The sequence below is a fragment of the Drosophila sechellia genome, chromosome 2R (assembly GCF_004382195.2).
Source record: "Drosophila sechellia strain sech25 chromosome 2R, ASM438219v1, whole genome shotgun sequence".
Classification (NCBI taxonomy): domain Eukaryota; kingdom Metazoa; phylum Arthropoda; class Insecta; order Diptera; family Drosophilidae; genus Drosophila; species Drosophila sechellia.
Window position 1 is genome coordinate 3,642,265 of NC_045950.1, and position 14,046 is coordinate 3,656,310.

The window sequence follows — 14,046 nt, forward strand, 5'->3', positions numbered from 1 at the left end:
ACTCAAAGTTGTATCTCTGAGATCTTTTCATTCCGAATGGCGAATATTTTTGTACTCGCTTTGCATAATGTGTTCTTTTAATTTACGATATCATCTCTGCAGATCTGCTTAGCTCATTTCAAACATAGTATTATTATTTCTTGCTTTTGCTGAAATATTCCGTTCCATTAGCGTTTATTTATTCGAAATTCCAACAAAGTCTGCCATCACGCGATTCCCATTTAAAAATGTAATTCTTATTCCTGACTTCATCGACGGAGCAAATTTTCTGTAATTCCTAATCTATTTATATGTTTGCTCTTTATTTCTATAGCACGTTTTTTATGATGTTATACACGAAGAATAAACAAAATACACATTCGCAAACTGATAACATAAATGGAAGCAGTCCCTCTATAAATTCGTAATATAAACGAAAGCTTTATTTGGCGATGGGTCAAGAATACTGGCCTCCTAATTGATTTCCATTTAAGCTAACATAAGAGGTAACTTGAATAACAAAGATAAAAATGGCTGAGAACGTATGAAAAGTATTGCTGTTTGGGGCGATGGAGTATATATATAATAACAAATGGTTCGCATGTACAATTTATCAATTATTACGATAATGGGGAAAAGTAAAATCCATTCATAAGAAATTATGTCCACAGTCTATCTAGAACTGGAATTACTCATCTACTCGGCGGACTGACTAATTCCCAATCTGACCCACTGATGTGGCACAGCCCCTCCAAAGACCCCTCTCCACACCAAAACAACATTTTCCGGACAGCAGAGGCAATGAACCGCACGTTTATCTGCTCCCCACACAAAAAGATACAAATGTATCCGTCCAGACGCACACTCGATATCCACACAATATCCAACTGCAAGCAACCGACAAGCGCAAAGCGAAAGCCAAAGTAAATGTAAGAAAAACAGAATCAGAAATGCACAGAAACGTTTGGGAAATCCACAGAAGCGGCAGCGGGAAAAGTGGGTGAAAAGTTGAGGCGCATGTGTCAACAGAGATAAGAAGCGTAAAATTAAACTGAAAATGAATCTAAATTAAATAACATCCATGCCACGACAAATTAGCAAATATTTGGAGTTAAAACGAGATTTATATATCGTTCAGACAGTTCGAATTCTTTATAATCCGATACTATTATATGTGTAATTCTTTAAGACTCAATTAACATAAGTACCCACATGTGCGCAAAGCTTCAAATCTTTATACATATGTACATATATCATTAGGATAAATTACGTATTTTCCACTACATAAGTACATGTGCATATAGAAAATGAAGCGCTTCATTAGAGATGAAGGTATGCCTACTTAAAGTGTAAATATATGAGTAATAGGTATCTGATAGTCGTGACACTCGACTAAAGCGAATGAATTGCGTCATCTCTGCCTGAAGGCATGAAGTGTAAATATATGAGTAATAGGTACCAGATAGTCGGGGCAATCGACTATAACGCTTTGCTTTCGTAAGATTAATTTTAAAAAGGCCGAGAAAGAGCAATAAATATCAAAGTTCTATAGTTTCCAGATTCTACAGTTCACCAGTTCGGTATGCCTTAAACACGAATGTATTGGGCCAAGTGCAATTACTCACCAATGAGGGCAACAGCTGCGAACAGCATTAGCCATTCGAGGCGTTCGTTGGGCACATTCATTCCGTATGCCGTGTTTCCGCTGAGCGGGTTGTGTGAAGTTGGCAGTAGAGAGCGGGTCTATCTGACTATCGATTTTACGCAAAAATCCAATGAAAAGCACCCTTGGCACGTCCGAATTATCTGAAAAAGGGGAGAAGCATTGTTTCATTACTTTATATTATATTATGTTTATATATTTTTTTATAGGGGCTCCTCATTTTTTGCTTATAAATGGCGAGTTGAAAAACTTTTGAAAAATGTCCCCCTTTGTTTATTGAAGTAGAAGTAATTTGATTAGGCAAACCACCCTCTGCAGTAAGACAGAGTTCCCTCCTTTTAACCATTAATGACTACCTAAAACACCTGCAGTTGGGTGATTACTTTTTTAATGAAAAAATATTAAATACACAGCACTTTAATATATTCATACATTCTTTTCCAACACTGTGAGGTTAATTCTTCTGATGGCTGTGTTTATTGCTCTTCAAGCAAAGTTGTCAATTCCCAAGTATCTGTCATAGTGTTGTTTATGGAGCAACAATAGCAGCACGAATCGAATAAAGAACACTTAGCTGACTCTGAGGTCTATCCCGAAAAGTGTCTCCAACAAATTTCCAATAGAGAAGCCCTGTAATAGCGTTTAGCAAATGGAATAAAAAATAGAGGGAACACCAAGAAAGAGGCAACAGTGGGCAGTGGGAGGAGGGTTCCGCGGATGGATGTCATTAATTAAACCACAAATGGCGATAGAAGAACGAGGCAACTACTTTTCGTTTTTCCGCCTTCTGCTATCCATAAAATGTCACGCGCCCCCCTTCCCCGCCGCCACCACCGCAGTTTGGAGGAGAAAAAAAAACACTTTTTGACAGGCAGGAAGTCACGATTCCACATTTCTGTCTGTCTGTTTGTCCCCGATCCCTCGACGTCTGCAACTTGACATCGGCCCCACGAGATCCAGCTCCTCCACATGGTCAGCGACTTACTTTAATCCACGAGCTTCCATCTAATTGTTCCATATACACATTCTTGTGCAATGGAAATAGATTGAAAAGTAAATTGCTCAGCTTCTTAACGCTTAATTAACTCTTAAGTGGATTCCTTCATTTGTGGACGAAGATTTCGTTTTTTACTCCGCATTCAATTCAAGTCGGATCATTCAGCTAGATAGCTAGGGCTTATCTACGATTTGGGTTTATTTTCTCAGAGGGTTGTGCAGGCGTATAGAACGATCTATGCCTCTTTGGAATAATAAAATAGGTGGTTGGTGGAGGGTCCGCTGTGCCCCTGTTAGCTTTTCAATTGGTCTAATGAACTAGCTGTCGCTTGCAGCGAGGTTAACTGTCTCCAAGTTGAGCAGCTTGACTGGGAAACAGCTGTCTCAAAGGCTCTGGGGTGGCCAAAATATTCTAGCAGGGGTGTGGCATCAAACCCACGAGCTTACTAACCGAAAAATCCCCCTTGAGCTGCCTCTACTAAGTATTCCAGAAAAGTTGAGAATTAGAGCGAGGAGCATGTTGGAAAATAGTTATATATAATAATTAGTTTTGAAATGTGTTTGCTAATCAAAAACTCAAATTGAATTTAAGATGCCGTTAGCAAGTTCCAGCAGACGAAGCCGATTAAATTTATCCACATATGGGAATGATTAAATCACGTACAAGCTTTATGCCTCCATAACTTGAAATGGTTAATAAAGTAAACAAATTTCTTTAAGAATCATGTGCATTTTCCTAACCAAGCAAATAAATAAATTAATTCGGTTTCTTGCTTTAGAAAAATAAGTTAATAAAATATAAATGGAAAATTAATTTGTCCAAAATTTGGCGAGCTGCAGGGAAATATTCGAGTAATGACTCATCAATACATTTCTCCTTGAGCTTTCAGCTTAGAAATTGTTCGCTTTCCATCCCGACAACTGATGCTCGGCTGAAGCAATTTGGAGAACATCTGGTAATCAGTCAACGGATCCAGGCATCCGTATAGGCAACATATGTGCGGATACATCTATACCATATACAATGTACCAACATAAAGAGATACAACCCTCGGTGAGCGGATCCGTTTGGTCAATCGCGTGGTAAAATCAACGAATCAAAAGCATTTTAATATTACTCATGCTCGCATTTCGTATTCTTCTTGTTGCCCCGTCTGGCTGCATGTGTAACTTTAAATTGGGGTGACGAGCCAATAAATTTAGGAAGGGTGGTGCCGCAGCAATGGTCGGATGGGGCACAGTGGGCACTGAGGGCAGTGGCCCAGTGCAGGGTCGTCCGCGGAGGCAGAGGACACTCATCCATTGTGCAGAACCGCTGCTGTGACCCATTCGCGCCCAGAGCTTCCGCACTGCGGCCCTAATTGAGATTCAAGTGCTCTCGGCGGCAGTAGAAACAAAAGGAAATATTTATTCGGTCCTTTGTTCACTTTAACCTTTTCCGCTGTGTCATGTTGCTGCCCAAGTGGAAATCAATATTTGCCTTCACAAGCGACCCGATGAGTGCATTCTCATCAAATCGATGAGAGCGGCCAAAGGGAATTTGTTTAAACACCAGTGTGCTGTGTATAAATTAGTTTAGTGGTGGGTGAAGTAACCATCACTAAAACAACCTAGAACTTATCTATAAAAATGGGTGAATAAAATGTCACACTATTGGATTTTTGTATTGATTTTATTGGTTGCCAAAATTCATTGAGCACTTCGCTGAACACCTGCATTTGCACTTTTAGACATGATTATTAACGATTATAAATCATTCCCAGGATCTATTCAGTCCATTTAAAAGAAGACACCAATAGACAGACTCCCAGGAAGGAGTTCATTAGTTCTAATTCTTAAATTTGAAACAAAAATATTTCAAAATATTTAGTTATTGTAAAAAACTGATCAGGGTAAACAGAACTTAAAATATTTAATCAATAGTGCCGAAAATCGTGTTCAATAATATTACACAAAGTTCATAGGTGTATAGGTAATTCACTGACTATTTTATTGCTCTGAAAACAGGGAGTCACATGGAAAATTGGCACTAGTCCAACTGGTGGGGAAAACCGCCTAGCAACAGGATGGCGAGCCGACAAAAATCCAGAAAAAGAAGCAGGAAAATAAAAAGTATATCGCCGGCAGACGGAGAGGGAAGATGAGGAGGAGGGTAGTGCAACACTTGCAAAATCAAATAGTGGAAACTTCAGACACACCAGCAAGGAAAGGACGAGGCAGCTGCACGGGATTTCAGAGATTTTACAAGCAGGGGATGAAACAACACTAACATCAGGACTCACACACACATACGTGCGCTGAAAGGATCACGACGTATGTGTGCCACATGGAAACTGCGAGGAATTTTAAAAGGTTCTTGAGAATGAGGCGTTTTGAGTAGGGAAAGCTGAAAACTACCTGACGGGGACAAAGGACCAAGTACCTGGTGGCAGGAGGTTGCACACACACACACACACCCACACTGACTGGCACACACGCATGGACGCACAAGCGAATACAACGGTAATCGCAGAGTTGCTTTTCTGCGGTTCTAAGGGCGCATGCGCCGAAAAAAATTCGCTGAAAATTTAGGGACTGCAATTATTTCCTCTAAAAGTCGATTTATAAATAAAAGGTAGCACGAAATACATAGAAACTCCCAAGGTACTAAGCAAGACATTCGGAAATGTATAATTAAACTTATTTGGGGGTCGTAAAACATGAATTTTCCCTCCCTTATGGCCGTACATTTTCACACCCTTTTGCAAGTGTGTGTGATGTGATACGGTGCACAAAGTAACCGTTTTTGCATTCCAAAATTGGGAAAACTTAACGTCTGGCGAAAAATCAATAGGAAGTCCAAAGACTTTTTCCATCTAACCGATAAAATATCAATCTACAGCATCCTGCAGTTGATTTCGCAGACTAGCGCTACTCGGTGGGCGTGGGCAGGACTCACGCACACTTTCGCACCCAACCTATACATACACGACGGGCACAAAGAAGTTGCCAGACAACGGTGAAAATTTCCCAACGGAACCGCCGACTTTTCTTACCGTTATTGCTACTGCGGCTGGCCAAATTGTTGTTTAAATGCGATTAATTGTTAACACACACACACACACTTGTGAGAGTGGTGGGCTATTTGCAGCAGGGTGCCACTAATCCACAGGGGTGGCGACTCCGCACAAAAGCACGGCACACACAAACACAGATACTTTGCTCTGCTCTTGGCTATCTTTCAGATACTTTGCATACTATTATTCACTTCTTTGTAGGGAGGTGCACTAGCACCGTTGCAACCGGTTGGCGGATTGCTAAACGCGTACCGCTGCCGAATATCCGTGTATCCGTACCCGTATCCGTATCGGTGTCCCAAAACAACGCTCACACGCACACACAAATACACGCACGCTCTCGCGATTCGCCGACTAGCGCTGAAATCCGGTTCTCGATCGCTCGACGGTCCAAACAAGACTGAATCGGCTGCTCAGATACTCGCCATCGGAGTTAGATACGCCGCTCAAACCGGCGCTCTCTCACTCTCTCGCCCCCTCTCTTTACGTTTTCCGTGTGTGTGTGTGTCCAAAGGGGCGATTGTTTGGGAAATTTCTGGGACATTTTTCACCTGTTGCCTTGTGGACTGTGTTTGCTTGGATTACAGCTGCAAATGTAGAACATAAGTATCTTTTTTAGTCGATAATCATTTTATTTTCAAAATAAAACACTTTGTGATTGATTAGTTTAGTTTGTATATATTTATTTGCTTAACCAACAATATCCACAAAAAGCCATGCCGAGCGATTTGGCGGAATATGTATGCTTACAAATGTGTTTATAATTTTTCACACGTTGATATTGAGGGAACATACATACATTAATATCAATTTAAGTTACTCGAAGTACAGTGCAAACTGCATCTATATCAATGGACAATAAAAAATACGTTATACACAACCAAAAAGTATTGAATTTTAATGTAGTTGGTGCAAAATGAGTATTGGATTAGCACAAGTACTGCGCATTGAAGCATTATAAGTTTTACAGAGTAAATGCTTTTGATAGAGTATTATTGGGTTTGGAGTGCGTATGTTGTGTAATGTGCACACATATCGAATAAGCACTGTATCAAATCAGAACATTGGGAACAATCACATTGTAGCACTTTTGCAACAATGTTTATGTAAGACTTTTCAGTTCCCAGGCATATCTTGAGTGCTCAGCAATCTGACCACACAAGAATGCTATTCAGACCAGAAGTGCAGAGTCAGCATAATTAGCATGCGCGACTGCTCGATCTTTATGTGCACATGACTCTCTTAGACAGCGGCGCTCTCGCTGCCAAAGTTAAGTACATAAGAGCAAAGCAACGTCTCTGCCGGCGCAGACGGATTGCATTTGGCTAGCTTGGACTCTTCAAGACCAAGTACAAAGCAGTCGTAAAAGAGTCGTCAAAGAGCCTTCAACATGTCCTAATTGAATATTAATGAGTCTTAACAGAAGTTACAATTTTACTGATATCATACTGAATCTCTATTTCAATAAAAGTAATATAAAGAACACAAAAATGCATTACAATTATTACATGGCGACCGTGACATGGTCACTTAAGCCTGTAAAACAATAATAAAAAGAAATATATAAAAGTTAAAATGCGAACAGTGACCATTAAAAAATAAAATTGTGACAATTGATCAAACCCAGACGACAACAGAAGCCGCAAACTGGAGGACTCTGCTCCTATCGAGCAAAGGGACGCACCTACTCTACAAGAGGCACTAGAGGTGTGTCCAAACGATGGACCACGCCCACTCACAATAGCTGAGTATAGGGCAAGAAGACAGCCGAAACCAAAAATAAAGAAGAAAAGAAGCGGCAAAAGGATCAAGCTTCTTCAACAACGGAGATTAATAAAGGACCTAATAAAGACGGCAACTACGGAGGAAGAGAAAACTAACCAAGCCAAAAATCTGGAAGCGATTGAAGCCAAATTGTGCAGTGGTGCGCAATAACGCAGTTGAGGCTGTATTTAATACCAATGCCCCAATCTGCCTTAATATTAAAAATACATACCTCAAGCCGATGCGCGAAAACGCTGCTTGAAAAATACTAATCTCTGTTAGGCTTTTACTAAAAACATGTGTACGGTATTGAATTATATAGAGTAAAACATTGTAAACCGTACACATGCCCTCTAACTAACTTTTTCTTGGACAGACATACGTGTAGGAAGAAATTATAGCAATATACAATTTTTAATCAAAATTTAATAAATAAAAATAAATAATAATAATCGTTCAATTAACAACTATGGGTTGGTTCGGATCTGACGATAGTCAGACCAAAGACAACACGGCTAATGTCGTGAACAACGTCAAAATTGTAGATCACACAGAAGATATTCAAGCACTGTGGGTTTTACTCCTAATTTTGACAATTACAAGTGTGGCCCAGTTCCTTCTGACGTTGTACATAAAACACAACAAAATATTAAAAAGAAGATATATGAGTAGGGCGAATAATCTAGACAGGGTTTAAAAAAAAAAAAAAATAAATTTTAGGTTTACAAAAAAAAAAAACAATATATATATTATCAAAAAAAAAAGAAAAAAAAAAATATATTTTAAAGAATGAGTATATAAATATATACTAACAAGTAGGAATATATAAAATAGTATGGAATGGAACGAGTTATGTAAAAACATAACAAGAATAAGAAACGAATTTGAAAAATCTCATAAATGTTTGTCACAAAATAGACCTATTTTAGGACCGACAATAAAGAAACATGCAAATATTCTGGTAAATTCCTTCAACGAAGCACGAATACTAGTGTATGATAACAAGGAAAGACTAAATCCAGATCATTGGTCTCAGGTATCGAAAGTTCTCATAAAACTTAGATCGAACTTGTTATCTGTAAAATTGAAACTTGGTTTGGATATATCAATACCAACCATTTTAAATTCGCCAGTAAAAATAGAATCGGACGAACAAACAGAAACAGAAATAGAAGACGAAGATTTAAACAACTTAACAATTCCAGCTATACTAACACTAGCTGAATTGACGGAGGAAGAATTGGCTGAGTCAGACATAGAAGAAACAGAAACAAAATCTGTCATCATGGTGGACGAAGCAGCTGCCCAGAGGGCATACATAAAAGACATTTCAACGGCGATTCCGGAATTTGACGGTAAAAAGATCAATTTGCGTAGATTTATCACGGCAATCAAGTTGGTTAACCTGACTAAGGGACCACATGAAGCTATTGCCATTGAAGTGATTAAATCAAAAATAATCGGAACAACACTCTATAGAGTACAGAATGAAGTTACAATTGATGCCATAATCAGGAAATTAGAAGAAGTGGTCGTAGGAGAAACAACGGACGTAGTAAGAGCAAAAATGGCAAATGTTTACCAAAAAGGTAAAACAGCCACACAATTTACAAATGAAATTGAAAACCTACGCAAGTCTCTTGAATCTTCATATATAGATGAAGGATTGCAACCAGAACATGCTATCAAATTTAGCACAAAGGAAGCAATCAATACAATGACAAAGAATTGCGATCATGGAAAACTGAAAACAATCCTAGAGGCAGGAACATTTAAGACAATGGACGAAGCAATAAGTAAATACATCCATTGCAGCACTGAGATGACAGGAAGTGCAAGTTCCGTTTTGTTTTACAAGAGAGGACAAGGAAGTTACACCAGAGGTAACTACCAAGGACGAGGAAATGGTCGAGGTGGTAATAATAGAAATAATTATAACCAGAACACCGGCCAATACAACAACTTTAATAATTATAACAATAGCAATGGCAGAGGACGAGGAGGATATAGAGAATATAACTACCAGAACAGAGGCGGTGGTAACTATAACAACCAAAACCGCAATTTTTCAAGTTATAGCCAAAATGGTAATGTCAGACATGCACAAGGCACGTCGGAAAACCAGCAGGCTCCCTTAGGGCATCAAGAACAGTAAAACAAAAGGTTCATACCATCAATCTTAATCTAAATATTTTCATTAAAGTAAAAAATGAACACACAAATAAGATACTTACATTTCTAGTAGACACAGGCGCCGATATATCAGTCATTAAAGAAAACTCAGATGAACTTTTGAATCTTGATCATAATAATATAACACAAATTACAGGAATTGGAAAGGGTTCAATAAATTCAATAGGTTTAACACTTCTCGAGATGAGAACCGGTAACTATATAGTACCGCACAATTTTCATGTTGTGGACGACAATTTTCCGATCCCTGGTGACGGAATAGTTGGAATCGACTTCATAAAAACATTCAATTGCCAATTAGATTTTACTACAGAAAGTGATTTTTTCATTCTAAGACCAAACAATATTAAACAAGCGATACAAATACCAATTTTTCATAATATCGATAACACTGAGATAACCATACCATCTCGTTGTGAAGTTATCAGGCAAATTACCGTAAGTTCGGTGGATAACCAAATTCTAATACCCAATCAGGAAATAGAAGATGGTGTATTTGTCGGAAATTCGATATCAGATTCAAAAAACACGTACATCCGAATACTAAACACAACTAACAGCAATAAAATTTTAAATGTAAACAAAATCAATTTTGAACCATTAACTAACTACAAAATAGCAGACCTAAACGACTCCATAAGAGCCGAATCAATTTTAAGCAGATTAAAGAAAAACTTTCCATCTGCACATAAGAAAATGTTGACTGAACTGTGTTCACAATATACTGATATTTTTGGATTGGAGACAGAGCCAATAACTACAAATAAATTTTACAAACAAAAGATAAGATTGAGAGATGATGAACCAAGCTATATTAAGAACTATAGAACACCCCATTCACAACAAGCCGAAATATCGAGACAGGTAACTAAATTAATAAAAGACAAGATAGTAGAACCAGCTGTATCTGAATACAATAGCCCATTATTGCTAGTTCCAAAGAAATCCTTACCGGATTCAAAAGAAAAAAAATGGCGTTTAGTGATAGACTATCGCCAAATAAATAAAAAGTTGTTAGCTGACAAGTTCCCCTTGCCAAGAATAGATGACATACTTGATCAATTAGGCCGAGCAAAATATTTCTCGTGCCTGGATCTTATGTCGGGATTCCATCAAATAGAGTTAGAAGAAGATTCTCGAAATATAACATCCTTTTCTACGAGCAGTGGCTCTTATCGCTTCACGCGACTACCATACGGATTAAAAATAGCTCCAAATTCCTTTCAACGAATGATGACAATGGCATTTACAGGTCTGGAACCATCTCAAGCATTTCTGTACATGGATGACTTAATTGTCATAGGCTGTTCTGAAAAACACATGACCAAGAATCTTACAAATGTTTTTGAACTATGCAGGAAAAACAACCTCAAACTGCATCCAGATAAGTGCTCATTTTTCATGAGTGAAGTCACTTTTCTTGGACACAAATGTACTGATAAAGGCATATTGCCTGACGATACTAAATATGATGCTATACAGAGATATCCAGTTCCTACTGACGCAGACAGTGCCAGAAGATTCGTATCATTTTGTAACTATTATAGACGTTTTATACAAAATTTTGCAGATTATTCCCGTCACATAACAAGATTATGTAAGAAAAATGTAAAGTTCGAATGGACAGCTGATTGCCAGCATGCCTTCGAACACCTGAAAAAACAACTAATGAATCCAACTTTGCTGAAATACCCCGACTTTAGCAAAGAGTTCTGTATTATAACTGATGCAAGCAAAGAGGCATGCGGAGCGGTATTGACCCAGAACTATAATGGTATCCATTTGCCAGTAGCTTATGCATCCCGTAGCTTCACTAAGGGTGAGAGCAACAAGTCAACAACAGAGCAAGAGTTGTCAGCAATACATTGGGCGATAAATCATTTCAAACCGTATATATATGGTAGACACTTCACCGTCAAAACAGATCACAGACCGTTAACATACTTGTTCTCGATGGTTAATCCAAGCTCAAAACTGACCAGAATAAGGCTTGATTTAGAAGAATATGAATTTACTGTGGAATATCTTAAGGGAAAAGACAATTACGTAGCAGATGCGTTATCCAGAATAACCATCGACCAACTAAAAAATATATCCAAACAAGTACTTAAAGTCACTACAAGAAATCAAAGTAGACAGGAATCCTGCGCAGGAAAAGGAAATAAAAATGATAAAGTAGAATTGCCTAAGCAAACTACTCAAGAAGCTTCTAAGCCCAAAGTATACGGAGTCATTAATAATGACGAAGTACGCAAAGTAGTGACATTGCATGTAAATAATATGATATGTTTTTTTAAACATGGAAAAAAAATTACTGCAAGATACAACGTTGAAGATTTGTATATTAATGGAACTCTCGACTTAGGTCAATTTTTCCACAGGCTTGAAAAGCAGGCCGGTATGCATAATATCAATCAACTTAAAATGGCACCGTGGGAAAATATCTTTGATAACATTTCAATAGATACATTTAAGAAAATGGGCAATAAAACATTAAAACTATTAAGAGTAGCGCTACTCAACCCGGTGACCTTAGTGAATACAAAGAAAGAAAAAGAAGCAATCCTGTCTACACACCACGACGATCCAACACAAGGAGGACACGCAGGCATTACAAAAACCCTGGCCAGGATTAAAAGACATTACTTTTGGAAAGGTATGACTCGGGAAATAACAGAGTACATACGGAAATGTCCAAAATGCCAAAAAGCTAAAATTATGAAACACACAAAAACTCCTTTATCAATTACAGAGACACCAATAAGCGCATTTGACAGAGTCATAGTGGATACGATAGGTCCACTACCAAAGTCAGAAAACGGTAATGAATATGCTGTTACACTTATATGCGACCTGACAAAATATTTGGTAACCATTCCAATCGCAAATAAAAGCGCAAATACAGTAGCGAAAGCAATATTTGAATCTTTTGTACTAAAGTTCGGTCCAATGAAGACGTTCATTTCGGACATGGGAACTGAATACAGAAATTCAATTATCAAAGACTTATGCAAATACCTGAAAGTAGAAAATATAACTTCTTCAGCACACCATCATCAGACGGTAGGAACAGTGGAAAGAAGTCATAGAACTTTTAACGAATACATCCGGTCATACATATCGGTTGATAAAACTGACTGGGACGTATGGATAAAATATTTCGAATTTTGTTTTAATACTACACCCTCTATGGCACATAATTATTGTCCATATGAGTTGATTTTTGGTAAAACATGCAATTTACCAAAGCATTTTAATAGCACGGATAGAATAGAACCCATTTATAATATAGAAGACTATGCTAAAGAAAGTAAATATAGGTTAGAAGAAGCATATAACAGAGCAAGAATTATGCTCGAAGAACAGAAGAAAAAGAATAAAGAATTATATGACTTAAAATTAAACGATATAAGTATATCAATAGGAGATAAGGTGTTATTAAAAAACGAAACCGGACATAAATTAGATTTCAAATATACTGGACCATATACGGTAGTAAAGATTGAAGAAAGGGATAATATAGTAATATCAAATGATAAGAAAAAACCACAAACGGTACATAAGGATAGGTTAAAATTGTTTAGTTCTTAAAAAAAAAAAAAAAAAAAAAAAAAAAAAAAAAAAAAAATATGGTGGCCACCAGCAAAAAAAAAAAAAAAATATATATATATAGAGAAAAGAGTTAACCCCCACATAAGTGCATTGAATGTAAGAAAACATTTTTCTTTTATCATCTTTGATGGTTGAACGATTATAAACTAAAAATTTGAAAAAAAAAAAACACAAAAAAAAAAAACCCCAAGAACACGTATGTTTGTACAGAATGTTCCTTAAATTTCCTTAACATTAAAATTACTTCCTAAAAAAAAAAAAAAAAAAAAAAAAAAAAAAAAAAAAAAAAAAAAAAAATATATATATATATATAAAAATTTTTAATTATAAAATAACTTCATAAAATTACGTTATTTTCCAAAAGGAGGGAGATGTAATGTGCACACATATCGAATAAGCACTGTATCAAATCAGAACATTGGGAACAATCACATTGTAGCACTTTTGCAACAATGTTTATGTAAGACTTTTCAGTTCCCAGGCATATCTTGAGTGCTCAGCAATCTGACCACACAAGAATGCTATTCAGACCAGAAGTGCAGAGTCAGCATAATTAGCATGCGCGACTGCTCGATCTTTATGTGCACATGACTCTCTTAGACAGCGGCGCTCTCGCTGCCAAAGTTAAGTACATAAGAGCAAAGCAACGTCTCTGCCGGCGCAGACGGATTGCATTTGGCTAGCTTGGACTCTTCAAGACCAAGTACAAAGCAGTCGTAAAAGAGTCGTCAAAGAGCCTTCAACATGTCCTAATTGAATATTAATGAGTCTTAACAGAAGTTA

General features: G+C 37.4%; 1 protein-coding gene across 18 annotated transcripts in view; it reads right to left on the minus strand.

Annotated features, from left to right (window-relative positions):
• LOC6607979 (Down syndrome cell adhesion molecule-like protein Dscam2) overlaps positions 1-6,094 on the minus strand; it is a 62,226-nt gene extending 56,132 nt beyond the window's left edge. For 14 of the 18 annotated variants that reach the window (XM_032716984.1, XM_032716994.1, XM_032716983.1 and 11 more), the window contains exons 1-2: positions 5,674-6,093; positions 1,605-1,785 (exon numbers count right to left, since the gene is read on the minus strand). In XM_032716984.1, the coding sequence (XP_032572875.1) occupies positions 1,605-1,665 (61 nt within the window). In that variant the 5' untranslated portion in view covers positions 1,666-1,785; positions 5,674-6,093. Of the gene's footprint in view, positions 1-1,604; positions 1,786-5,673 lie in introns of all 18 variants that reach the window. The other 4 variants (XM_032716980.1, XM_032716993.1, XM_032716978.1 and 1 more) reach the window with 1 other exon arrangement.
• Between the last annotated feature and the right edge of the window lie 7,952 nt (positions 6,095-14,046).